Genomic DNA, 27,392 nt, shown 5'->3' with positions numbered 1-27,392 from the left:
ACCCCACAGAGCAATCCTGCCCCTCTGTCTCCCTGTCCCCATGAAGCCCCTCTATCTTAGGTTCTCTTTCCTGTGACGGAATGTAGGCGACCTGAGGGCAGGGGCCATGCAAAGCCGGAGGGGACCTGCCCTTCTGCTTGCCCCCTCACATCTGGCCAGCGTGGAGCCCAGGGCAGCCAGGCCCTCGACATGCGGACGAAGAACGTCAACCAAGAGCACGTGTCCTCTCCTCAGCCATTTCCCGGACTCTCTCTTTTGGGCTGACGGTGTCTGCTTCGGTTGTGGGCACTTTCCTTGGTGTCCAAACTCAAAGCTACACGCAGACAGCTGCCTGGTCAGCGCTTCTGGGTGACAGAGTGGAGATGTGATGTCCCTTGCCTCACATAAGTCACCGCGTCCCAGGGCACAGGGGTGAGGGTGGGCCCCAGCTATGTCCTGGCCTGATTATCCAAGTCTGATGAACCTGCCCTCGGGGAGGTGACACGAGGGGTGAGTCTCCTCCCGCTAGCCAGCTCCAGGGCGAGTGCCAACGGGCACAGAGAACACTCAAACCCTTCTACGGGCAGAACACAGGTCAAATCCTACCCCGCAAAGCTCCACACAGTAAAAGCCCGTTACGATGGGGGTTTGCCCGTGAACCGAGCTCCTTTCCTGTTTCTCACAACCCACGGAGTGGTCTCAGCACGAGGCGGTTTTCTTGGGCTCCCAGGATGCAGAGCAAAGCCTTCTATGATGCCATGAGCCCCAATATATTTGTGAGTCAGGATCAACCTGAAAAATGAACGGACTCGTGGTGCCTGTGGCTTTAAAGACGCCGCGGCACCTAGAACGAGACCCAGGAGGGCCAGAGGGTCCCGGGCCGCGTGTGAGGGGGACCGGAGCTCACCCCCTCCCGGCGGAAAGTGATGAGCTGATCAGGAATGCAAAATGAGAGTGAAGGAAGACACGGGCCATAATTTACACAATGTCTTTGGGCTTAACCAGAGGTTACAAGCCCCATCCACCCCGCCCCCAACCAGTCTGCCCTTCCTTCAGTTCTACTGCTGTCTTTCTCCTGCTCCATAAACCACCAGCTCCAAGCCATAAAAAGTGCAATGAGCAGTCTGGATGGGAGAGATTGGGCATGGAGCAGGCAGTCAGCCATGCTTCCCTGAAGAGCCCCAGAGGACAGAGGCCGAGTGAACCCAGCCCCCCCAGGGGCCGTCTCCTGGCCGCCGGGGCAGGGAGGGCAAGACGGGGGCTCTTCAGGCATCAGGCCCGGGACTGCTGGCTTTCCCGTCTGAAAGGGCCTTTCCTTCTGCCTGTCCAAGCCCAGGGAGGGGGTGCTCCGGGAGCCGAGAGTTCAGGTCCCCGAGTGAAGTAGCCGGTGGCAGTGTCTGTATCTGCCCTACCTTTGGCGCCTAGCATACCTGGGGATTACCCCCCTCAGCGCAGAGCTAATGGGGGTGGAAGACTTAAAATGTCACTGGGCTCTAACGTTGCAGGTGACCTGGTCCGACCATCCTAGGAGCTTAACTGTTGGTTCTGAGAGGTGGCCACAGCCTTCCGGGGCAGGGAGGGCGGGCAGGGGGTAGGACATGGGTGTGCCTACCAAGCTGGCAAGATCCTTCTCAACAGTAGAAACGAGAGGCAATTCAAGAAAGCACCCCGCTCTGAGAGGTTCAATAAACTGATTTCATTTCTCTCTCAGCAACAAAGCCTGAATTGGGGTCAGGCATCAGCCAAGCCGGGGTGGGGGTGGCGGGGGGGATTCCACGGCGTGGCAGAGTTCTGCTCAGCAGAGTGGTGGTGCATTTAGTGGTTGCCAGGGGAAGCCAGTCCTTCCAGACCTGGAAGTGGCAGGAAAACTGTGAAAATCAGGACAGATGTCCCTTGCTCGAGTTGAAGGGGTCTGTTCTGTGGGTTAGTTTATGAGCCAGAGTGACCCAGATTCAGCCTGAGATGATGGACACTCGCCCCCAAATTTTATGGATCTGGGGTGGGCTAGAGATGTGCCGGCCACTCAGAAGGCACCAGTGAGATCTGGGGACAATCACGCCGCCGGGTGGGGATGAGATTGGGCATCTCGGAGTGAAGGGACGCATCAGCGCCTTGAGGGACAGCCTGACACACTTAGGAAAGGCGTCGGAAAACATGGGCTGTTTATCATAAAATTGGTAAAGAAAATAGAATGGTTAAAATTCAGAGCCTGGCCGGAAATGAGGAGGGAACAGTGGGAGCCTCAAAGGAGATGTTTTCTGAAACCTGAGGAAAAAAATAATGCGGGAAAACGGGAAGTGGGACAGTGCCTTCTTTAAAACAGGGAGTTATAGATTTAGACAGCTTTGACGATGTAGCGGTGGGGCGGGGGGGAGCAGAGAATATCCACATGTCCAGCTCTGCCACCCACATCCGTTCTTTCTGCCGCCATCAGAGACCCTGCCCCAAAGCCCAGCTCTGACTGCATCCCTCTCTGGCACAAAGGCGCTCCACCCCTCTCTACTACCAGAGAGGAGAAAGTCCAAACCACGGGCTCCTTTATATTATGGCTCTACTCAATCTGTGTTTCACTTATGTCCGCTGGGCCTGTTCCAGAACCTTGTCCTTACTCTTCCCCAGGCATACCTGGCCCTTTCCAGCCTCCAGGCCTTTCCTTGTGCTGACTCCTCACCACCACCCCCTACCTGGGCAACCCTTCCCCTCCACCTCAGCCCATTTAGTGGGGAGCAAAGGCTGCCTCCCGACTAAGTGGCTTTCAGCCTCTGCAGCCCCCGGTGGTATTTGGGGTCTGGGCTCAACAGTTGTGTGGGTTTCTACGTGTCTCCTCGGATGGCAAGGCTGTATTGCATGCGCGTATCTTCCGTATCCTAGGAGCCAGTATTTGTTGAATGTCCCGCCCATAAAATCGAAGGCCAAATACAGCATGGCGGGGCCTAGCCCTGGGAGGTGGGCAAGGAGGTGGTCATATCCTCACGGTGCAAAGTCCAATAGTGAATGATGGCACTCAGAGTCACCTGACTGGTGGCAAAGATGGGACTGGCATCAGAGGGGGCTTGTGATCCGGTGGCGAAGCAGACTGCCCCTCCACACGTTTGTTCGATGACACACTTACGGAGCATCATCTAGAACTCAGGCAGTACCGGCGATCCACACTCCACCAAGAGCGGGAGCCCACCCAGGGGGCGCAGAACATCGCGGAGGGTCGCGCCCCATGGTGCCGGATACGGTGCCAGGCGCATACGCACAATTAAAAATCAAACGTAACACTCCTAGCCTGAAAGCTCCAGTGCTTTGTGTCAAAGGAGAGCTCAGGGTTACAGATTCGAAAGGCCACGCTTATTTGAGTCTCGGCCCAGCCCCTAGGTGTTCCAAGTGACTCCCAAGCCACCGGCAGGGTTGCACTAGCAAGGTGTGCCTGGCTGTGGCCCTGGCCTCCAGATTTAGATGGCTAAGGGTTAACCGCCTCAAGATCCCCCCTCCAGCACCCCTGTCCGACGGTCAGTTCCCCTCCAGAAGGACCTGCCATTACCCTGATTGGACTCTCCAAGATAATCACGGGGCCTCGGATCCCAGCTGCTCTTGCTGCGTGTGCTTTCTCCCTCAGACCAGCCGGGAGGCTGGCAAGAGAACAGCCTTAGTGAGAGGCAGATGGGGCTGTAATGAACTGAAGACGTGTGACAGCTACAGAGGAACAAGTTCATCAATTAGAGCCTTCTTGCCTGAGGACTTCTGGGAAGGGCGTCAGTGGGGGAGGAGGGGGCTGACTGGCTTCCCTCCGAAAGGTCCCGATGCCTAAGCTACTCAGCTCCCCAAGTCTCAGGACCCTGGAGGGGTCTCCACCCGGGCTCCCAAGCTGCTCTTTCTGCCTTTTGCTGTGGATAGCAGGGGTCAGCCTCTTCCCGGGAGGGGCTGGCTAGCAATCTCCCTGAGGACTAAGGGTCTTCTGAATAAGAGTGAGAAGTATTCGGTCCAGTCCCCAACTCTTCAACTCCTTAGAAACTGAACTTGTGAACAGAATGCAAAACTTACCACTGCTGCCCCCCACTTGGGCTCTGACTTCCACACTCGGGGTCAGGGGATGAGGAAAATCTCGGTCCAAAGGGACTGGTACTGACACACCACACTATTGATGAAGCGGGCCGAGATGAAGAGTCCAAAATGTCGGCACTTCCTGCCGACACAGGAACTTATTCCTCTGTAGCTGTCACACGTCTTCAGTTCATTACAGCCCCATCTGACCCTCACTAAGGCCGCTCTCGTGCCAAATGTGGGTGTTGTCTATGGCTAAGAGGATCAGAGAAGTGATGGCCTTTAGAGGCTCTGATCCTCAGCCCCTGCCTCCGCTCCCGCCCCCACTCAGCCTGGCTTTGCTGGGCCTGGGAGGGGTGAGCCATGCCCATGCTTCCAAGGGCAGCAGCCCTGGGCCACTTCTGGGGGTGCAGAGAGCTAAGGAGCAACAGCTCAGCCACACTCTGGTGAGGTGACTGTGGTCACTACTTGTGCAGGCACAGGCTGTAGGTGGCTAACTCAGATGAATCCCAACTTTATATATTTTAGAAGGAGGGGCAAATGGGCATCTTAGAAGGCAAGAAAAGCCATACTTTTAGAGGTGTGTTAGTACCCGTGGAGTCTGGGGACCCCCAACAGAGGGGGTTGCGAATCCTGAGCAGGGGACACTGGGCTTATGACCTCCGGGGGGTGGGAGTACTCACTATTTTCCCTGTCAAAAAGCTAGAGCAGATGAGGCCCAGGGGTCCACAGCGGGGGGAGTCCTGGAGAAGAAGAGATTACTCTGAGGCCCCTCTGCTCCTATCAAGCATGTCACAAGCCGGCCAGAGGCTCACACACAGGTGCTAATGGGCCCAAGGAGGTGGGTTCAACCGATGGCAGCCTCCCGTGGTGGCGGAGCCCAATCCTAGCCAGCAAGCCTGGATAAATGGATAGGGGTAATTTCCTTATTTTGAGATGGCCGAACATGTCCTGCGTGGCCCCAGGAAGCTGGGAGCTCCATGTCACGGGCAAGTGTCCCCACAGAGGCACTAGATCTGTCATCCATATCGTAGGGGCTGCTAGCCAGCTGTGTGACCCTGGCCAGCCACTTAACGTCTCTGGGTCTCTGCTTCTTCATCTGCCTAATGAGAAGAGGGAACATCCCTTTCCCCAGGATGGCCTAAGAACGAAACGAAGCACATTTCCTGGCACGCGGAACGTGTGTGATTAAGCATTAATCGTCCAAAAAGCAGTCACTGTGCACATGACTCTCTTCGCTGGTAGGAGAGGTGAAACAAACAAACGACCATCTGGACTCCTCCCTCTTCCGGTGGTCGGAGGGGCCGTGAATGCCAACCCAAGGCAGCTGGATGCGAGAGGAGAGGCCGTGGCAGGTGCTTGGGAAAGATGGTGCTCTGCCCACCTGCGAGACCAGAGACCCAGCCCTGCACACGTGCCCACCGACAACATGCCACCAGGCCAGAAGAACGACAGTTTCATTGCAACCGCTGGCATAGCAGGATGAGGGAAGTCAAGTCTAAGGCGTAAGGGGGGTCCCTTCAGGCCGGGTGTGGGGGCTGGGAACCGGGCATGGCAGCTGCAGAGGCCCGTCCTGTGACTCCGCTGCCACAGAGAGGCCCCCACCTGGCCTGGAGGCACCTGCAGGGCAAGAGGCAGACCTGTGCTCAGCTGGGAGCCGGCAGGGCAGAGCCCGGAAGGGGCGGGCCTCTCTCCCTCTGCTGGGCCTGGCACAAGGGCCCAGAAGCCCCCAAGGAGGGCTCGTTATATGCCAATGGAGTCCTGTGCAGGGAAAGCCTGGCTGGGAGAGATAAGCTGTGGCGTCCCACCAAAGGCCCCAGCTCCTTGAAGCTGCTGGAACACATATTGATGGGACCCATTCAGCTCAGCCTGCATGGCAATTAATAATGGACCACGCCGAGAGACTGAGTATGGTGTGTGTGTGTGTGTGTGTGTGTGTGTGTGTGTGTACATGCTGGGGGGAGGGCACAGGCTGGGTTGGGGTGGGCCAGAGCCTCCTTCCTCAAGGACACCCCCTCCTGCAGCAGACCCCAGTTGGGACACAGGGGCCTGTCCCAGCCTCACCCACCCAGCTGAGCTCTCTGGGCACGGAGGCAGCAGGAGGCTGGAAAGGATCTGTTCCTCAGGCATCCGGGGCTCAGGAAGGCCTGGGCCCCCTCTCCCCACCCAGAAGGGGCTGGGGTGACTGCAGGGAGAAGCGTATGAGTGTAATGCACTCCAGTCTCCCTTTTCCTTGGACTTCCATATTCCGCCAGAAGAAGCTGGGTGATTGGGCAGTGGGATGGAAGAGGATGAGGGTGGGCAGAAGCAGGCCGACAGCAACAGCTTGAAGTCTGGGGGCAAGGTCTGTATGGCGCCTTTGTACGAAATCAGAAAAAGGCACCCCTTCGGAGTGGACCCCGCCCTGTGAATACATAGCTTGGTGCACGAACTGCCCCTCTGTGCCAAGAAAAACGTGCTCCTTTTGCCAGGTGATGCCACCCAGCTCCAGGTACCCAGCTTCAAGAGCAACACTTGGGCTGGATTGCACCAGCACCCCCTTCCTTGCTCAGTGCTCTACCCGCACAACCACAGAGGGCAGCCCTGTTCAGGAAGTGGTGTCTCCTCACAGCTGGGCCCTGAACTGAGAATCTGGAGCCTGCTTACTTCCTAGAACCTTACTCCTCAAAGCAAGGTGGGAGCAACGTCGGCATCACACGGGAGCATGGCAGAAATAGTTTCAGGCCCTACCGCAGACCCGCTGAATCAGGATCTGCATTTTAATCAGATCCTCAGATGATTCCTATGTGAGCTAACAGGGCTCCCATTTTAGGGGCGCCTGGGTGGCTCAGTCAGTTAAGTGTCTGACTCCTGATTTCGGCTCAGGTTACAATCTCACAGTTCGTGAGATCAAGCCCCGCGTCTGCTTGGGATTCTCCCCTGGCCCCCTCTCAAAATAATAAATAAACAAACTTAAAAAAAAAAAAACCAGTTTAGAAAACACTGCAGTTGTCCAAACACTGGCAGAGGTCGGGTAGAACATGGGGGGATAGAAATGCAGAAAGTATAGAGAGACCCCTCTGCGGGCTAGAGGCAGGAGATGAGTCCTATCAGAAGACAAAGCAGTAAGAAGGGGAGAGGCTGCAGCTAATAGGTTGTTCTGCTGGTTTCAGTCTGATGTCCAGCCCTCTCCTTGTGGACCTGTCCCTGGAGACCCTCTGCCTGCGCCCAGCCCCCCGAGGCCTTGGCCATCTCTACCCCAGGTGGGTGGAGGCCTAGCTTGGCAGCTCAGAGTCTCAGAGGAGCACACTGCAGGGTGGGCCTGGGCCCCTGGGGTGAGAAGAAGGATCGGGGAGCCTCGCTCTACTCCATCTATCACCCCCATCTCTGCACAGACCTTTCATCAGGATTCCCAGGCTGGTGCGCAGGCCCGGGCGCCTCAATCACTCCTATCGTGCCGGTCGCAGGAAGAGAATAGCTTTCAGCTCAATTACCCTTCACATTCCAATATCATAACGCTCCAATGAGGCTTTTTAACCAAAAACAAAAAAGCCGTGTCTGCTGCAGGCCGGCTGCAAGGCCAGCCGTGCAGAAGGGACAGGCCTGCCTGCCTGCAATCCCTCCAGGCGACACTGCGGGAAGGGACCCGTCCCAAGGCACGGCTACCCAGAGAGGGCACCGGGGTCCCCGACCTCGGTTTTCCAACACATGCCCCCACTTCTCAGCAACTGTTGGGACTGGTTGGCCCTCGACCTTGGGGAAGGAACACTGAGGTCCAAGTCCGGAGAGGCGCCCTGGGTGGCCTGTTCTATGGCGATCCTCTGTGTCACAACAGTAGCTCTGCCTTCTCCTCCCGGGGGCAGGGGTGCCATGTAGACCCCCCTCTTCATGCCATGGTCCAATGGCATCACTCAACAGGAACACGGCCGGGGAACTGGGGCCATGGTTTACACCCCATAACATCATTGGTTCATCTGTTTCTTATAACACTGACCAGCCAAGGAGCTGGTCAGAGCTAAGGGGATTAACCCCACTGTAGAGGTGGGTCAACTGAGACCCAGGGAGGCCCAAGGGTGTATGGAAGAATCCCAGTCCAGCGCTGTCCATGGAGGGTGGCAGGGGAATGAGGTCTGCTCGAGTCCAAAGATTCCAGGCAGAAACCAGCCTCTCTCTTCTCGCCACTTTCCATGCGAAGTGACTGTCCCCATCTGCAAACTGTTCTCATGGGGGAGGCCTGACCAAGCGTCCATGCCGTGAACCCTGCATGCTCAGTGATTCCCAGGGAGCACGCATGTTCCACGTGTGTGTCCCCTCCCATGTCACATCTTAGAGGGCTACAGAGCAGGGCCCAGAGGAGGCTGGTCTGCTCTGCCCCAATCAGCTGTGCTTTTGCCTGCCTGGCCGGCTCGGTGTTAATGGCTCTCATGGCAGTGTCCCCTCCTTCTGTCCTCCTGGCCTCCCGCTGGCTGTGGCCGATTTGTCCATGATTTACCACTCTGGGGCGCTGACCCGTGAGGGAGACACACAAACCAGGAGGAGGCAGGGCGGACGTCATGCCTGAGGCGTGTGCATGCGTGTGTGCATTGGTGCGGGGTAAGAAGGCTGTCTCCCCAGGACCGGGGCCCAGCCTGGCTCTCTAGGCCTGGGAGAGGTGACTGGCACCACCACTGTCTCTGGCCCATGCCGGCCATGGTGCACCGGGCACTGTCCTGGGAGAGAAGGATGAGGGGAGACCTCGAGAGGCCTGCCAGAAACCACAGCCCAGAAGTCTTAACGCTGGTCTGCTGCCTGCTAGGTCCTGAGTGTCCCGGGCACTTGATGTACAAGACAGGAACATGGCACAGCTCAGCCCCTTGACTGTCAACACAGGTGCAGCACAGTCTGGGGGGCCTCGGGGTGCACCGCCAGGCCTCACATCCTGGCTCTGCCACTGACTTAACCTCTTGGAGCCTCACATTCCCCGCCTTGAACACGGGAATAGTCCTAGCACCTAGACCCCAGCTTGGCCATAACAAGTACACGCGTGAATGTACGCACAGTCTCCTTTACTGTCATTTCTGTCGTTCCTCGCGCCTCCCGTATGCCCAGTACCCCCGGAGCTTATGGGTTCAAGGAATTGTAAGGCACAGACCCTATCTTTAATCAGATCATAAATGCTGGAACGTGGGACCCGGAGGACCCACCTATCAGACAAATGGTATAAACAGAGGCTGGGATAGGAGGTCAGAGGAAAAGGTATGATCACGAACCCGTGCCAGGCCTTCTAAGAGGCCCGTGCCCTGCCCCGTCTCCGTAATGCCCCTGAACCCTCTGGGAGGGCCGTTTCCATCTCGTGGGGTTTCTATCCACCTCAGATATAATGAAGCAGATGGGGGCCCAGAGATGGAGTGTGTGTGTGTGTGTGGGGGGGGGGGGGTTTCTCTCTGCTTGCCTCAGACCCAAGTCAGTCCCTGCTCCCTCCCTCCCCAGCCCTACCAAGAGCGACCTACAGGTAGGCACAGCCTGCCGCAGGGCAGGGCGGCAGAGGGGTGGGACGGAGCAGAGAGAACCAATTTGCTGAGCTCATTTAGAACTTGTTTGTCCAATTCTGCTGCCTGGAGGGAGACGCACTCGACAGCAATACATGCCTCATGCCCTAAGGGGCTCAGGGGCCAGGACAGGGCGGGTGGGAGGCATGACCCCGGTTTCCTGTAGTACCAAAGCGGAGATGGGTGGGGGGCCCCACTCCACCCCTCGGCAACCTAGAGACAGCTTGGCTTTGGGTCGTAGCTGCCCAGGTCCTCAAGCACTGGCCTCCCCTCCCGTTTTAAAGGGTGCCCTGGGGGCGCCTGGGTGGCTCAGTCGGTTAAGCGTCCGACTTCGGCTCAGGTCATGATCTCACGGTCCGTGAGTTCGAGCCCCGCGTCGGGCTCTGTGCTGACAGCTCAGAGCCTGGAGCCCGTTTCAGATTCTGTGTCTCCCTCTCTCTCTGACCCTCCCCTGCTCATGCTCTGTCTCTGTCTCAAAAATAAATAAACGTTAAAAAAAAAAAAATTAAAGGGTGCCCTGTGAGTACAGAGCAGGGCCCAGCCAGGATCTCCTGGGGGCCAGGAACCGTGGCTCATGGTCTTGTGTCCCCAGCATCCCACGTGGGCGTGGCATCTAGAGGCACCCAGGCAATGTTTGATGAATGAGTGGATGAGGGTGGGGTCAGGCGCCTGGAGCTGACACTCCTGCAGTCATTGTCACTTTGGAAGCAAGCCAAGCAGAGACTCCCCTCTCTCTCTGGTCTCTGGGCTGGTTGGTGCCCTGAGGCCAAGCTTTCCAGGAGGGTCTCCAGCACTCTGGCCCCTGCTAAGCCATCCTCTGTGCAATGGGAGGGGACCCAGCGGTGTGGCGGCCAGTTCTCGGACTCAGCCCCTTCCGGCACCGCTCTCCCCCACTCACCTAAAAGCTCTCCCTCTCCACGCTCACCACACAGGCACTCAGACTCACCCACCTCACCCCTCCCAGTTTCTACAGGGCCCCTTCCCAGCCAGCTGCCCTCCCCAGTTCCAGGGGCCCTTGCCCCATGGCTAGCCCTCATGGATCATCCCCAGTGACTGCCAGGCTCACACCTATGTATATCTAGAAGCCCACCCCCGGGACACCAGTCCTCCTGCCTGAAGCATCTCACAGGAACAAGCGAACTTGAGTTTGGGTTGCTAGGGGTGGCCTGTAGAATGCATGCTGCCACCACTATGCCTCCCTGTTAGCACCCTGTATCGGCTTCCTCTCACTGCTGCGACTAATTACTGCGACTTGAGCATCTTACAATTCTGGGGGCCAGAAGTCCAAAATGGGCCTTACAGGACCAAAATCAAGGGGTTAGCAGCCTGCATTCCTTCTGGAGGCTGCAGGGGAATCTGCTTCCATGTCTTTTCCAGCTTCAAGAGGCCACTCATGTTCCTTGGCTTCCGGACCCTTCTTTCCCCGGGCAGACCAGCAGTTTTACACCTTCAAACCTGTCTCTCTGATCTCTGCCTCCAACGTCACTTCTCCTTCTGACTCTCCCACTTTCCTCCTATCAGGACGCTTGGGGTTACATTGGGCCCACACAGAAAAGCCAGGATATCTCCCCTACAAAGGTCCTTAAGCACACCTGGAAAGAGCCTTTTGCCATGCGAGGAAACAGTCACGGTTCCCAGGATTAGGATATGGACAACCTTGGGGCTATTCCTCTGTCTACCACAGCCCAGCCCCTTTAATGACACCCCTTCCTCCAACAGCCCCACCATTTCCCGCTGGCTGCCTGGGAAGTCTGGTGGGACGGAAGGCCTTGGTGGGGAACTTGTTAGCACTTCTGAGGTGCCTTCCATCGTACGGCATGCCAAGCACTGGTCCAGGGAATTGCTCACTGAAAGGATATGGGCTGCCGAGGAGAGGAGGAAGAGAAACTCCTAGAAGGCAAGCAGTGTCAACTGTATCATGCAACAAATCTTTACTGGGTCCCCACAGGACACAAGATCCTGAAGGTGCAGTGATGGAGAAACGGCCACATGGGCATGCCCCTCATGGAGCCCATTGTCTCACATGGGAGACGGACAGTGATCAAGCAGTCCTGGAAATAAGTGACTAATTATATCCCAAGACCACAGCTATGATGCTCCGAAGACCCAAAACACAGGGATAGGTTCTGTACTGGGAAAAGAGATCAATCAGGGATCGGAGATCTCAGGGGATTTGAGTTCATGAAAAACGGGACGGCACTGCCGTGCAAAGACCCTGTGGCATGGTGCTCTCAGAAAGAAAGAAGGTGGACCAGAAAAGGACCAGAAAGAAGGAGGAGGCGCAGGGAAGCAGAGAGTCACAGGGAAGCTGGCAGGGGGGCTGGGATCAGACCCCACCAGCCTGTGGGACTCCGGCCACCAACTACAGAAAGGTTTTAGCAGTACTCTTTGTGCCTCCCAGGGACTCAGGACAGTGGAATGAATGGATGGATGGAACAACGAATGAATGAGCCTGTCTACCTTCCTTCCTCCCTCACCAGCAACCTGCCCCATCCCTCCCTTCCGCACGGCAACAGTTAACGGGATCTCTGACGCTTGCTCACTTATTTATTTATTTCCCCACCGCTGCTGGCACCGACCCATGCAGCCTGAGCGTGGTCCCGTGGAAATGTCTGTAATCGCCAACACACTTTAGACATTACTTCCACACCATTTAGGGCTTTCCGCCCCAATAGCTGCTGTTGTATTTCCCTGCGTCTCCACCTTTTGGGTTGTACTGGGGGGATTTTTTTCAAGGTTTGGTGGCCCTTGAATTTGAGGGATCTGATGGTTTGGGGAGGTGGGGAGAAAGGCAGGTCTTTAGGAGATTTTATTCGTCTTCTCCCATCACCCTGGCCCTGTCCCAACCCTGACCATGAAGGGGAAAGAAAAAACAACCACTTCAAGCTGCTGCTAAGAAGCCTTTAAAGATCTTTGTGTGTGTGTGTGTGTGTGTGTGTACGCAGAGCTCAGATTGGGTTGCTGATATAAGCCACAGCTCTGTGGGAGACTGAAGGTGCTAGAACATAATAAAGGTCACTACGGAAGAATCCTTGTCCTAACCAGACACCCTCCTCCTTCCAACTTCTCCAGACTCAAGGCTGGCTCCTCTGAAGGCAGCGGACACTTTCACTAAACCCCAAACCCTGAGTGGATACGCTGGGGGGGGTAAAATGCATTTGGACTTGCTTTGGGGGCAGTACAATGAGGACAAAATCCGGGACTAGCTGTGTGACCTTGGGCAAGTCATTTAACCTGCCTGGGCTCACTTCTCTGGCTTATAATAACATGTCAGGACAATCAGACCTTCCTTACTAACCTGAAGGACTCCTGTGGGGTCCAGAAGAGGCACTAAGGGGAAAGGGCCCCTCCCCTTGTGTTTCTTCCTCCTTCCACGCGGCCCAAGTTTTGCTCACTGCGTTTAGCTTCCATTTCCCCTGCATCCTCCTGTCCCGGAGCTGGGCAGCTCCATATCCACCTGCAGAGAGAAGCCCACCCTGGGAGAGGCTGCCCAGGGGGGGATGCCTGCAGGGGAGAGTCCCTCCAGTCTCTCTGAGCACAGGCTGCCCCCTGAACACCGCACACACAGCATCACAGCCTCAGGCAGAGCAACACTGTGGGATGAGCACAGCGGCACCCCTGTGTCTGCACCACACCCATTTTAGCAGAGACGGGACGCTTCCCAGGGACTTGTAGGTGGACGCAGTGAGCAGGATGACACCACTAACCCACACGTCGATCCTAACCACCGTGGGAAGTGGCCTCCTGGAGGAGGCTGCCCGTTCCTGGGCTTTGGTGCCAATAAAAACCAGAGGGTAGGCAGAAAAAATGAATACGGGCAAATGTATTCCATGGGGATAGAAGCTAAGGTAGTGATTGCCGTTTGGCAGGGGAGACAGGGAATCATGATGGGGCTTCTAGGTGCTGGAGAGTTTCTTTTCTTTGATGTTTACCTATTTATTTTGGCGGGGGGGGGGAGAAAAAGGGAGAGGGAGAGAGGGAGAGAGGGGGAGAGAGAGAGAGAGAGAGAGAGAGAGAGAGAGAGAGAGAGAGAGAGAGAGAAATCATGAGCAGGGGAGGGGCAGAGAGGGAGAGAGAGAGAGAATCTCAAGCAGGCTCCCCACCATCAGCACAGAGCCTGACGCGGGGCCCAACTTACAGGCCGTGAGATCACGACCTGAGCCGAATCAAGAGTCGGACGCTTAATCGACTGAGCCACCCAGGTGCCCTGAGAGTTTCTGTTTCTTGATGCGGTTTTAGTTACACAAATATGTTCACTTTGCAATTATTTATAAAGCTGAACATCTATGACTGTTCACTTCTCTGTAAAGGTACTTAAGTAATACGTAGACTCAAAAACAAAAAAAAAAAGAAAAAAGAAAACTCATGAAGCTGGTGGTGAAGGGCGCACGGGGGAAAATACTCTAGGGGTTAATCTGTCCCACTTGCACAAGGCTTTAAGCTCAAGGCCTTCCTATCCATCCTGTCCTTGATCTCCACGATGGCATGGTCAGGTCCGGGATTCCTAGTCTCACTTAACAGAGGGGCAAATTCACACATGCAGCCCTGGAAGGGGGAAGTGCCTGACCCGTCTCCCAGCCACAGGTGGTGGGGTTCCTGCTCCTTCCAGGCTGGAGTTCACCCCACTCTAACTCACTGAGCTGTACAGACAAGTGACCGAGACAGGAAAGGCTCCCTCTGGCTCAGTCAGCCCCAGGAAGGCTCAGCAACCAGGCCTACATCCAGCTAACTTCTGCCCACAGTGTTCCTGAGGCCACCGCAAGGCAGAAAAAGTCAGGCCACGGTCAGGAGGCAGAAGGTACATCTCAGAGTGGGGTTTACAAGCCAGGATGGAGTGGGTGTAGGAAGCAACTCCAAGGGCAGGGACTAAAAAGAAGCCTGTGCCTTCAAGCCCAGCAGAGAGAAGCCCAGGTAAGGGTCTGGGGTCAGATCCCAGCCAGCCCCTTCCAAAAAGGGAATAACCTAGCAAGTCTTCTGACTTCTCTAACGCTTGGCTTGCTTGTCTGTGAAATGGGGACACAGTACCCACTTCCCCCACTTGCCCCACTGTACCATTCCAAGGAAGGAAGGAAGAATAGGATTTGGGGGAAAGACGTGCAGGGGGCATGGATGAGAGCATCTCCGGGGAGGGCACAGCATGAGCAAAGGCAGGGCGGCAGGAAAGCGGCCACCCACAGTGAGGATCTTGGACCGGAAGCACAGGAAAGCCTGAAGCTTAAACCTCATGCAAACGGGATGGGTTTCTAGCATGTAGGGTTTGTGTTGGGAATGGCAGGAGGCGCGGCTGGGCGCAGAGAGGGGAGGAGTCAGCGGGAAAAGGCTTTTGTGCCGTTTCCCTCTCAGAGGAAGGACTGGGAGAGGGTCCCTCCTGAGCCTGTGACCCTACTGGACAAGGACGTGACCGGACACTCGGCTCTTTGTGGCTGGCAGTCCCCCATGCCTGGAAGGTGGGCTGGCCGATTGGTGATGAAGACAGTGAGCGGGAAGATTACATTGTACCTAGTGATTACGCCCTGGGTGAAATCTCTCGGCTGCATTATTGCGTTCTGAGAGAAGAGCCGTCTTTTTAATAGACGGACGGGAGGTTTCCGCGTAAGGTTATTATAAAGAGGGAGAGCCCAGCCCCTCCTGGCTTCCAGCCTGTGCCACAAAGTTGCAAAGTAATTAAAGGCTGCTAAGGAATCAGAGAAATTATAATAATTCTACCAACCAAGAGATTGCTCGCTTTCCCCTGTTTTCCCCCTCCTGGTAGAAAACAAGGTGGGTCAGGCAGCCTGCAAACACATCCAAACAAGCCTATTGTGGGAATGGGGAGGGCGGGGGGGGGGGGGGCTCAATGTCACGGGGGCTGCCAGGCCTGTCCTCGGACTGTTCTGACAATATTCCAACTCGTTTGGGCAAACGAAAGGGCTGCGACAAAATTCCAGAGCCCCCAGAACAAGGAGAAACAGTGGCAGACTGCTGGAGGTCAGCCAACACACTCAGCATGGGCCTCAGTGCCCTACATCAGGCCACTGCCCTGGGGCTCGCGGGGGGCTGTGGGAGCCCAGGAGGCAGCACCCCTCCCCGTCCCTGCTCTGGGCATCAGCCCCCCCCCCCCCCCCCCGGGAAAACAGTGCCGCATCTCCTGCAGAGGAATGGGTTCGGTCTTCTGGGTTCTGGAAACCATGTCCCTGAGAATCTTCCCTGATCGCCTTAGGTCTTCAGTGGTTTGCCACTGATTTCTGGGGGGACCTGGGGAAAATCTTTTCCTCTCTCTGGTTTTGTTGACCTCTACAGAATGTGTGGTTGGATCAAGTCACTTCAGTCCCTCTGGCACTGGTTCCCAGGAACCCATTTGGAAGGCCTGATCTCAGGCCATTGTCAGTTATTTTTCGATGACCGTTTCCTTTTTTTTCTTTGTCACGTTTTCATTTCATTTTTTCCACACGCTTCCTGTCTCCCACTGGGCCATAAGCTTCTTGACCACTAACACCCCTATGTCAAGCAATCAGTCCACAGCAACGGAGCCTCTCTGTCAGGTTCCTTGGACCCCAAGCTACTTTCCCAACGTTCTCCGAGAATTCTTCATAACGATGGGAATACCAATCCTCTCCCCCAAAAATGCTGCGCTTCATAATGTGCTTTCCCTGAACTTTTCCACAACCCGACGTACCGCCATTTTACAGATAAAGAAACCGAGGCCCTGAGAGACTAAGCATCTTGCTCATGGCCTCCCAGTTTGGAGTCAGAACCTGTGTGTGCGCGGCTGTCTCACAGAGTGTGCCACAGTAGGGACCAGGGTCCCCATGTCACAAAGGGAGCGCAAGTCAGTTGCAATAAGGCAAAACCTGGTCCTTCTTTGACTATCGGTTTCCTTCGCCCGCTGCCCACCCAGGGTCTGAGGATACCCCACTGCCTGGAGGAAAAGGGGTGTAGGCCAGAGACCTGACCCCTCTGGCTATAGGCCCCACCGCAGGGGAGAGGAGGCCACGACAGGTGGACTCGGGCCACGTGAGGCTGGCAGTCCAATACTGCTGCAGGAACATCTCCTAGCAGCCGGCTCTCAACTCCTTCCATTCAGAGGGTCTTTATTTAAAGGGCGGAGGGCACAACAAAAGGTGCTCAGCATGTGCCAGAGAATCCCTAATGCACGTGAGCTGGGCTCTGCACATAGGCCCCCGCTTCATATTCATGGCCGAGGGTCCTGCAGCCACCGCAATAGACTTATATGAGCCCCCGAAGACTCCCAGCCAGAATCGGCGAGGAAACCGGTGTGATTAAGAGCATTACTACCGTTCAAACAAAAAATAATTTTAATCACACGTGGGCTCCTTCTATCTCCTGCTCCCGTGCGTGCTGCCCTCTTTCCTTGTGCAGAGGGTGGTGGAGGGTGCTCACAGCCCTGGCCGTGCCCCCACGGGCATAGAAGGAGGGGGTGCCGCAGGGGTCATGGGGGACCCGGGGTCCTTGGCTCCCCTGGGGAGCAGGCTGGTGTTTACCTGTAGGGATGGGGCTTCTACTTCTCACGGAACAATGTGGCACGCGCATCTGGGGACTGATATCTTACAGGTGGGGACACACTAACCCTGCAGGTCACTAGGAAGGCGTGTCACTCTGACCGTGGCAGGGTCCTGACCGCCAGAGGTGGTCCTCACTCTGGAGAGTGGGCAGCGGGCGCTGAATGAAGCTTCTCCACTGGACCACCGACCGCAGCCTGCGTATGGGGCGCGATGTGACAGCCCCCAGTTCCCTGCCCATCCGCCCCCATCCTGGTTCCCTCAAGGCCTCTTCTCTGCAACCTCGGGCAAATTACAGGCAGGCCATGGCAAAGCTACAAAAGGACATATGCGAAGACGCTGAGACAGAGAAAGAGCAAGGCCATGGCTCCAGCCGTAAGTATACTTGACTCTGGGGGACTTGGAGAGGCCGGTCCACTTCTCTCGGCCTCAGTTTGTCCCGTCTCTTCAATGGGAAGAACAATTCTCCCCTCACTTACAGAGTCGACAAGAGGACAAACGAAAGATGCTGAAAACACTCGGATATGGAGATGGTATTACTTAAATAAGCACGCACGCGGCGCTCCAGCTCAAGACGATGTAGAAACACGTGGCCCTGCGGCTTTGCCCACGTGCCTATGTCACTCCAGCCCCACGAGCCCAAAGCTCACTGCCCTGGCCGCCGCAGGCTGTGGCACCTGCCGGCTGCGGGAGGAAGTATTCGTCACTGTGCTGACGGCGGGGGGCCAGAGGGGGCATGAGCACCTCAGGGTACTCGCCGAGGGACACAGAGACGTGGCACGGCTTGGGGCTGCCGCCTGGCTAGAACAAACCACTCTGGCTCTGGTCAGCAGGATCCAGAGCCCCTGAGATGATTTATTGGTCTCCCTCTCCCAGATCAATAGGTGGGTGGTTATAGATGCAGAGGGGGCTGCTGGGCACCATGGCCCCAAGGTATAAATTAATATGGCCTGTCAAGGGGCTGCGTCTCCTGGCGTGGGAGACGACACTCTCTTGAGCAGAGCTGACATCTCAGGGGGAGCGGCGGGCACAAGCCAGTGGGAGCCCCCCTGACCCCCCACCCCTCGCTGCAAACCGAGGATGCAGTTTATAAATCATTCAGCGTCTGATGGGCACGCCGTGAGGGGGGCAGTGGGGCCGCCGCTGTCGGCCCCAGTGGGTGCTAATGAGTCTGGTCATGCCCACCTCCGCGTGCTCGGGGCCTCGTCTGGCCACCACTCCGGGGCTCCCTGTGTGCCCACCGCTCAGAGGACGCAGGGCTGAGATTCAGGACCTGGCGGGCAACAGAGGGCACTAGAGAGCTCCAGCAGTGAGGTCTCAGGCGTCCTGTGCCGTGTGGGCACCCTCTCCACCCCAGCGCCGGGCCCGGCTGCTCTCACCGAGCAGTAAGGCACCCCTCGCCTGGGTGAAGAGAGCTGGCGGGGGCAGAGCGCTTTGTGTGAGTGATCCCGCTGTCCTCCCAAGTGCCCAAGACGTGGAGGGAGCCGCGGGGCTCTGCCCGTTTGTGAAGTTCTCGTCCACGGGCCAGGCCCCGGGCTGGGTGCTGAGGGCGCACGGTCCCCGCTCAGGCGGGTTGGGGAGACGAATGTACAGAGGGCTACAGCCACAGCCGTGCGTTGGACACGTATTTATACGGAGCCCTGTGCTAAGTACTTCCCGCCCGCGGTCCCATTTACTTTAATCCTCACAACGATTTTGCAAGGCGGGCGTAATTATTCCCATTTTTCGGGTAGAATGGAAGCAACCTGCCAAAAGTCAAGTACCCGGGCCTGTCTCTCCTCATCCTGGCCCCAGCCCTGATGAGCTCTGGGCCAGTCACCAAGCCTCTCTGTTCCCGCGTCCACACCTGCAGAATGGGAATAACACACGCGTGCGGCTAGCCTGTGATGTAGGAGAAAGCACTCAGTGAGCTCCCCCACGGAAAGCGTGGCCGTGGGCACATAGGAAACTCTCAACAGTAACCGCGGTGTCAACTTACTGTTATTATCATAGAAATGAGTTATTTTGTTTCACCGACAAACGGTCACCAGGAATATCCTTCTCCCTGCTTTCCCGTCTCTAGTAAGGAGCTACAGCGAGGAGTGACTTTCATCTGTCCTTGCTGAATGACATGGAGAGATGATGCGGCTTAGGGGAACCCAGGGCCAGAAGGCTTCGGACCTGGCTTGGACCCTACCCCCAGCCGGGGGCTCAGGCAAGTACTCTCAGTCTCTCGGGCCCCTGTTGTCTCATCTCTGTCCAACCTTCCCTCCTCCAACCTCCTCCGCATCTCACAGCTGGTCATCTGAAGCCACGGGTGACAAAGATCTATGCAGGACCTGCCTGTCACAGTGACCTGGGCAGGGACCCAGGGAGCCTACTTCCAGGCCAGCTGCATTTCCATTAGGTAAGACTGGGTACCTGCAAGGGACACACATACCCAAGCAGCCACTGTCCCTCCTCAACAGGATCTCTGGTCGGGGGTTAGAGTTCATCTCCCTCTTTTGGAAATTCCAACATATGAAAAGAAGCTAAAGAAAGGTCAGAAGGCATATGATATTCAGCGGCACCATAATCTCCTTCTCAGACTACCAAACTTCTACACATCCTGTGAGGTCCCAAATAAATAGCCCTGCGTATAGACCAGGTCATTCCTTCCTGCTTCCGTCCTGCTTTGGCACACCCTAAGCTACCACGGCATTTAGTACATTTATATGTCATTAGACATCCTCTTTTTTTTTTTTTAACGTTTATTTATTATTGAGAGACAGAGAGAGACAGAGCATGAGCAGGGAAGGGGCAGAGAAAGAGAGAAGGAGACACAGAACCCAAAGCGGGCTCCAGGCTCCGAGCTGTCGGCACAGAGCCCACTGTGGGGCTCGAACTCACGAACCGCGAGATCATGACCTGAGCCGAAGTCGGATGCCCGACCGACGGAGCCCCCCAGGCACCCCTCATTAGACATCCCTCTTATGTGTTTTTGTCTCTGTAAGATTACCTTCTCTAAGAACAAGGCCTTGGTCTTAATCACCAGCATTTTACTGAATGTACCACAAACTGGGCTAAGGGCTTTACCCACCTGCATTGTTACACCTCACAATGACCCCACCCGGCCAATATTGTTTCTTGTCTCATAGAGAAGAAAACTGAGGTCCAGAGAGGTTAAGTCACCACCCAAAGCTGCACAGCTGGCCAGCGGCAGAGTCCGTTTGCTCTCTTCTACATGTCCAAGTCAGCTTAGAATCCCTGGGCCTTGCTCCATAGCTTTTCAGCAAATGTTTGCTGTATTCATTTAAAAAAAAAAGTCGAGGGGCTCCTGGGTGGCTTGGTCAGTTAATCGTCCGACTTCGGCTCAGGTCATGATCTCACGGTCTGTGAGTTCGAGCCCCGCGTCGGGCTCTGTGCTGACAGCTCGGAGCCTGGAGCCTGTTTCGGATTCTGTGTCTCCCTCTCTCTCTGCTCCTCCCCTGTTCATGCTCTGTCTCTCTCTGTCTCAAAAAAATAAACAAACGTTAAAAAAAAAGAAAAAGAGAAAAAAAAGAATAAAAAAAAAAGTTGAGTAGATCAGGGCATGGTGGATCAGCTCCGGGCTTCGAAGGACAGGCAGAATTGAGTTAGGCTGAGAGCAGAAAGCAAACACTCCGGATCTAGTTAGAACAGTACAATGTGTGTGCGTTGAAGCGAGAGAAAAGAGAGACACAGACACACGCTCACAAGGCACTGAATCGGCCCCTGGGCCGATCCGTGTGGAGGAAGCCAGCAGGTAAGTTGAGAAAGGCAGGTTGAGGCCAGGTGGGTAGCAGCCTTGAATGGCCAGCGAAGGCGGCTGAACTTGTTAGAACTTCAAGGACACGGCCGTCCCTGAGATCACAGAGGCCCTCCTTGACTCCTGGACCCCAGGAGACACCTGGCAGCATCTGACGTCTAACCTCACACCCATCCTCCAGCCCGAACACCCCAGACCCAGGGGCGCCTCCCCAGGGCACACCTGGAGGGCTGAGGGGGTGGCCCCAGGAGGACACGGTGGACGGGGAAGGCGCTGAAGGTCAGCGAGGCGGACACACGCCCCTAATGGACGTAGCGGAGCAGTGCCGCTGGGCACAGACACAGGCAAACACGTTTGAGCAAATTGGAACGCCATAAAAGTCTATTACAGCAAATCAAACAGCAGTCAGCATGACAGCCATTAGCCTGAAATGAATACACGGGGACTTAATGAGGTCTGTCGAGGCTGGCTTGGTGAATTAAGTTGCCAATTCTAGCAGGATTTCCCTTTTCTTTACGGACTTGAAAGCATCCACGCTGCCTCGTTAGGGCTTCGACAAGTGAATTGCAGGGCCTTTCACCCTGATAAAATGGATAATTACATGTAGAACAGCTTAGTGAGGGGAGAGGGCTGGGCAGGAGGGGAACCAAGAACAAACAAATCCAAACACACCTGTCTGGCTTCTCCCGAGCAGGGGCGGGGCCAGGGCAGGGGGGGCGCCAGGAGGGATGAGGGGCAGGGCTGGGGGGCCGGGGACAAATGAGCTCCCAGAGAAAGCGGCAGTAACTGGCCTCGATCCGGCCTCCCACCGGCCCCCATTCCAGGCCTGAGGACGTGGGTCCCCGTGGGTCATGCCTCCAGGCAGCTGAGGATGGGCTGCCCTGGCACCTTCCAAGCTCAGGTGGGGAGGGCCACCGATGTCATCCTCCAGCGCTTGCTGTCGCCCGGGGGACTTTGTTAAAAATGCAGAGCCTGGGCCCCGTCTTTCCAAACAACACGTTCAGAATTGCAGGGGTGCGGGACTATGCATCCTAACCAGTCCCCCAGGAACTTCTGGCGCGGCCTTCCGACTCATCCCTTCTCTAACATTCAGTGCTACCGAATGTTCTACTACTACTGAGACAGTTCTCCCGTTTCTGTTTGCATCACTTCAGGGCTGGGGAGCTCAGTACATCTTTGGTAGGGTTGTGGAGGGGGGGGGGTGACTGGGCAGTAGGTTTCCATATTAGAAACTTCTTTCTTCTGTAAACTTAGAATTTGCCTCCCTATAACTTGCTCCTGACACCCATCCTTGTGTTCTGGGCACAAGAGACCCCCAAATTATCAGTGATCCTAGGGGTGGGGACAGCGAATGTTGAGAAGGTGAGGGATGGGGTGCAGGTAGCTGGTGTGACCACAAGAGGAGCTCAGTAGATGGAAACAGCCCCTGGAGCTCGTCTGCCATCCCTTAAGGGATAATGAAGTATGGAAGGAGAAGTGGGAGCTTGTCCCGCTGGGATTCATCCTCAGACTACGGGATATGGGCCCAAGAAGGGATCTGGTCCACCTTCCCAGTTTAACAGCTGTTGGCATCGAAGCCAGCAGGGGCAGCAATAGGCCCAGAGTGTCACCCAGCCGGTCCTGGCACAGCCAGGACAAAACCCCAGGTGTCTCGACGTCTTCCACGGTACAACACAGGGGCTCCGTGGCTCGCCTTGGCCAAATTCAGCTGGAAACCCACCTCCTCCAGGAAGCCTGCTGAGATTTCTCTGACCACTCTGGCAGTCCCCCAGCACTGACACCTCACGGGGTCTCCAGTGCCCGCCTCTGTCTCCAACTTGCATTTTCATCCCGTTCACATCTGTGGGGCCTCTGCCACATATCACACTTCTCAAGGACAGGGGCCTGAAGTTGCCAGGGTGACCTCAAGACCAGCAGGAGAGCCCCGCTCAATTCTGGGCCGGGAGCCAGCGGACCCTTTGTTGGTACCCCAGCTGGGGCCTGAGTCAGGCAGCTAAGTGCTAGCTCGGGTGACCACACCGGGCCAGGGCTGGTCAGTGCCAAGCCACCTCGGGTCAGGAGTGGCCAGGCCTCCATCCAGCTGACACCATACCCGACCAGCCACACGGAGCAGCCCTAACTAGATAATCGAGTATCGAGCCAAGCAGGTGACCTGGGGATGTTTACACGTGAGCAAGTAAACCCCACAGGACTTCCTCCAAGAACTGTGTGTCCTTGTAGCTGGCCCCTCTCAACCCACCCTCTCTTCATCAGATGGGCATCAGGCAGGCCACTTTATCCTGTCTGTCCTCTGTTTTTATTAGATAAGGAGGACTACGGCCCAGCGAGTTTAAGTGACATGCCCAGAGAGGTTAAGTGACGTGCCCGCAGAGACTCAGCAATCTGGAAGCAGAGTGGGGGGCTGAGCCTGGGGTCTCTTGCCTCCAGTTCTGGCTCTCGTCATTGCACATTCTTCTGGCCTCCCAGGTCTCTGTGCAGTGAGAGTCTGGCACAGCACCAAGCCCACAGCAGACACTCAATAAATATTTGTTAAATAGATGAATGACTGAAGAGGCTCTCTCCTTGGAGGCAGAGGCCTTTGGAGAATCCCAGGGGATTTCAGCAGGGCAGCGTTGGAGGTCACATCTCTCCTGGCAAGTGAGGGAAAGGCTGGCCTCAGCCCAAAGGCTGGGGAGGAGGGATGTGACCTGTCGTCCCCTTGCCATTGCTGCTGCCCGCTGCCCCCTGTGAGGGAAGGCAGAGGGCAGCCATGCCTGCCAGGATGGCAGCTGAGCAATGGGTCCAAGGCTCATTAACTCCGAGCCGTGCCCTTGGTTTCTGAGCCTGGGCCCAGAGTGCAGGCTGGCACGTAGAGCCCCTTAATTAAATTAGGGAGACTTCCAAATGAGAGGGGGCCCGGAGCCAAGCTGCAGTCCCGGACACGTTGGCCACAGCTCAGGGCACTGTGTCCCCATGCTTGGGACCGCGGGCTCTCCTCCTCCTGTCCTGCCCCATCAGGGGAAGGGCGTGGGAGCCTCTGGTGTGTTCTCACCCACACATTTGTCCTCACTTCCCGCCATCTGGCACAAGCATAGGACAACTGGCTCACAGCTGAGCAAGGAGGGCCAGGAACAGGAACGTGGGGGGCACGAGATGAGGTCTCTTCATCGCTAAGGCTGCCCTCAGAGAATCAGGAGGCTCAAAGTCAAAGCTGTGTGACCTTGGGTAAGTCACTGTTCCACCATGAGCCTCAGTTTTCTCATCCACAAACTGAACAGATACTTTCTAAAGACGCTTCTAGGTTCCTGATCCCGTGACATAGAATACAAAGGGGCTGGAACTCTAATGCCGTGGTGCCGACCTGCCTGTCTCCAGTGGATTCCATCTCTCAACGTTCCCATGCCAACCCTTTACTGCTGCCGCCCCACCCAGAGCCCCGAGGGCAGGCCTGACGGACACCCGGTAGAAGCTCTTTACCCCACCACCTTCAAGGTCTTTGAATTGCTAACTGCCAGCCCAGAAGACTGCCATCAGTCACGGGGAGAGGGACAGTAAGCGATGAGAACCCTAGTACCATCGGGAGCCAGCAGCCAGCTTATTAATGAACCGTTTGTAATGCAATAATTTGTACTTCTCAATTACCAGCAATGGCTTGGTTTTACATGTATGCGCTCATGCAAACACAGAGTACACAGACGACCCAAAGGAGCAGAGGCCCAGGGAGACAATGGGGCTCAAGCATAAGGCTAGGGAAAGAGAGTCCCTTCCTGGAGCCACCTGCTTCCTGTGTCCTGGGGGTGGGGGGGACCCGTTCTGGCCACAGCAAGAAAGCCTGGGGTCAGGCCTGCCAACCCAAGTGCCCAAGGCCCGCACTGGCTATGAATGGAAGGAAAGAGGTCACATTGCCCCTCCCATCTCTTGTCCTGTCCCGCCTCCAGCTGGAGTGGTGGGTCTCGTCCAAGGCAGGCCTGCCATCAGACCTAAGGCTACCACCACCCCTTCTCCTTGAGCAGCAGGCGGGTCCCTACCCTCAGAGGTGCTGGCATAGCAACCTGCCCAGAGCCGGTGCCCCAGCTGAGGCGCGGGCAGGAGAAGTAGAATGCAAGATGCCCTTTCCCCAGCTCCAGCCTATTCCCAGGTGGCCCTGGACCGACCACGTGCACCCCACCCCGTATCCCTCAAGCGTGACGCTGGGGGCTCCTACCTCAGGGATGCGGACGCTGTAGGGCTGATTGTGAAACGTGGGCGCATTGTCATTCACGTCCCCGACCTGGATGTTCACCTTCCGCGTGATCACCTGGCAAGAGAAGGGTGGGGATTTACTGTCTATCTGCATAGGCCTCAGCCTCTTTCCACCCAACAGCTGGGGACCCTGCCTCCCAGGGCAGCAGGGGCTGCAGGAGACACTCACCCCCTGGTGGTCGCTGACAGAGAACTCCACTGTGAACTCAGACTTGGTCTGAAAGAGAAGACAGGGAGGGGGAGAAGGCAGAGTTAGAGAGAGGCGCGCTGAGCTCCTGAGTCCTGGGCCCTGGGCTCTAACCCGGGCTACACTTCTAAATCGCTGTGTGCTCTTAAGCAAGTCACTAGACATCTCTGTGGCCACTTCATCAAATGTAAGGAGAAAACAAGGGTTGGGGTTTTCAAACTCATACCTTAATTTGCTAAGGGCTGCTTTTCACCCGTTCCCGCATCTCTGGAAAATGTCCTTTAGGGGAACATTTGCTCTTGGGGGTAGACTTGTGCATACTCCGAAGCGACCGTTCTATGGGTCATTGTCCTTCCTACCCATCCAGTGTTGCCCCTTGTTTGGGGACACCCCCAACTAACCCCATTCCCTGGCCCTGGAAGAAGGACACCATTTAGGCAGGAAAATGCTACTTGAAGGTGAGAATGGGGCCTCAGAGGAAAGCCCCTTAAAGATGAGGAGCCACTCTCCCTCAGTGTCTGCCTCCGCCCCCAGGAAAGGACTAGGGTAGGCTTATGGCCAGGTCATACCTCTCTGTCCAGCGGCTGCCGCAGCCACACCACACCTGTGTCAGGCTCCACGGCAAAGAAGCGGGAGGCCTCCTCCCCAGACACGCCAAACACCAGGGGGTCGTTGTCCATGTCTCGGGCCAGCAACTGGGTCACAGAGGAACCTGGAAGAGCCATGGGAGAGATCAGAGGGCAAAAATGGGAGGTTGGTCCTCGCTCAGGTGGCTGAATCCCAGCGGGAGAAGCCACCCAGAAGACCGCCAGCAGGTGATTACTGTAAGAGCCCGGTGCATCTCTGGGCTCTGACTCAGGCTACCTGCTTCCATCATGGCCACTCAACACTGTGTATGTGTTTGTAACTGAGAAGTGTCATTCACCACGTTTTAGGTGTGTAACGGACAACTGTGACCTGTGCCTGTCCCCCCTTTTCTGATTTTAATTTGGAGACCCCCTTCTCCGAGTGGCTCAGATGGGGGGCCAGCCCTTCAATTCTTTTGTTCCAGGATGGGCACATATCTCAGCCTTAGCCAATCAAAGCATTCCATCTCCCTAGTCACACTGATTGGTTCAGGGAGGAGCATGTGACCCCAGCTAGCCAATCAAAGCCAGCCCTGGGATTTGTGCTGGAACCACTGGGAAGGAGGAGCCTTCCTTCCGCTGGGGTTGCTAAATTGGCCCCGCCGGCAGCCATCTTTGGCTTGCCCAGGAAGAGACTGTCTGAGAATGAGGCCAACAAGGAGAAAAACAGAGCCAAATGGTGCACAGAAAAATGGCTCCTGAAAGTTTGAGGGTGTGCAGACAGCTGTGCCTGACATAAGCTGTAACCTCTGGACTTCTCGGCTATATGGGCTAATAAATCTGCCTCCCCCTCTACTTTTTTGTTTTTTCGTTTGAGTCAGATGAGCTGGATTTCTGCCTTTTACAAACGGAAGCACCCTTTCTAATTCAGAATATATTACAAAACTTGGCATTCACCCAACAGTGACCAGGTGCTGGCCTTGTGCTAAGTGCTGGAGTACACAGAGGTTAGGAAGATGTGACCCAGCCTCGAAGAACTCCAGGCTAGGACTGGCTTTAGGTGAGGTTTCTGTTCCCAGGAAGAGGACTGAGGCTGTCCATCTTCTCCAGGAATCACAGCCCTGGCCAGAAGCCCCCAGGATGCCTGGCCTACAGCGATAGTGTAGGGCATCTTCTCCCGGCGATCACAGCCCTCTCTAGGTAGCCTTCAGTCAGGGTACGCAGCCCCCCTGGTTTGTCTGGGATGGAGGTGGAACGCATACTAAAACCGTGAGGTCCCAGACAGGTGGACTGTCTGGCCACCTTAGTTTCAGGTGGTCCTCAAGCCTCCAGGAACTGTACGAAATGTTGAGAGTACAGTATCGCTTTCTGCAGAGAGGATCTATAGTCTTCGCCCGATTCTCAAAGGGGTGGCTAGATTAGAATCATGGCTTTGGGCCAATCACTGCTTTTAAAGCCTCAGTTTCCCCTATAAGATGGAACAGATACGCTTTCTTCCCCAAATACAGATTCTTATGTTTACTGAATAGCTCTGATCATCAAGCTAAGCAAGAAAGGATTGCAAACTCTGGGACTGTCATCTAGAAAAGAACGCTAATGAGCTTTTCTAAAGGACAGTTCTAACGTGACAATGACAACTAAGGTTTCTGTGCCCTAACC

General features: G+C 56.0%; 1 protein-coding gene across 1 annotated transcript in view; it reads right to left on the bottom strand.

Annotated features, from left to right (window-relative positions):
• LOC122201807 (cadherin-23-like) overlaps nucleotides 1-27,392 on the bottom strand; it is a 296,594-nt gene that overhangs the window by 195,789 nt on the left and 73,413 nt on the right. The window contains exons 3-5 of the mRNA XM_042907791.1: nucleotides 25,737-25,879; nucleotides 25,150-25,197; nucleotides 24,943-25,035 (exon numbers count right to left, since the gene is read on the bottom strand). Coding sequence (XP_042763725.1) covers nucleotides 24,943-25,035; nucleotides 25,150-25,197; nucleotides 25,737-25,879 — 284 coding nt within the window. The remainder of the gene's footprint in view (nucleotides 1-24,942; nucleotides 25,036-25,149; nucleotides 25,198-25,736; nucleotides 25,880-27,392) is intronic.

This window comes from Panthera leo, chromosome D2 (genome assembly GCF_018350215.1).
Source record: "Panthera leo isolate Ple1 chromosome D2, P.leo_Ple1_pat1.1, whole genome shotgun sequence".
NCBI classification, from domain to species: domain Eukaryota; kingdom Metazoa; phylum Chordata; class Mammalia; order Carnivora; family Felidae; genus Panthera; species Panthera leo.
The sequence above is the reverse complement of the archived record's forward strand: the minus strand, read 5'-3'. Positions and strand labels throughout refer to the sequence as shown.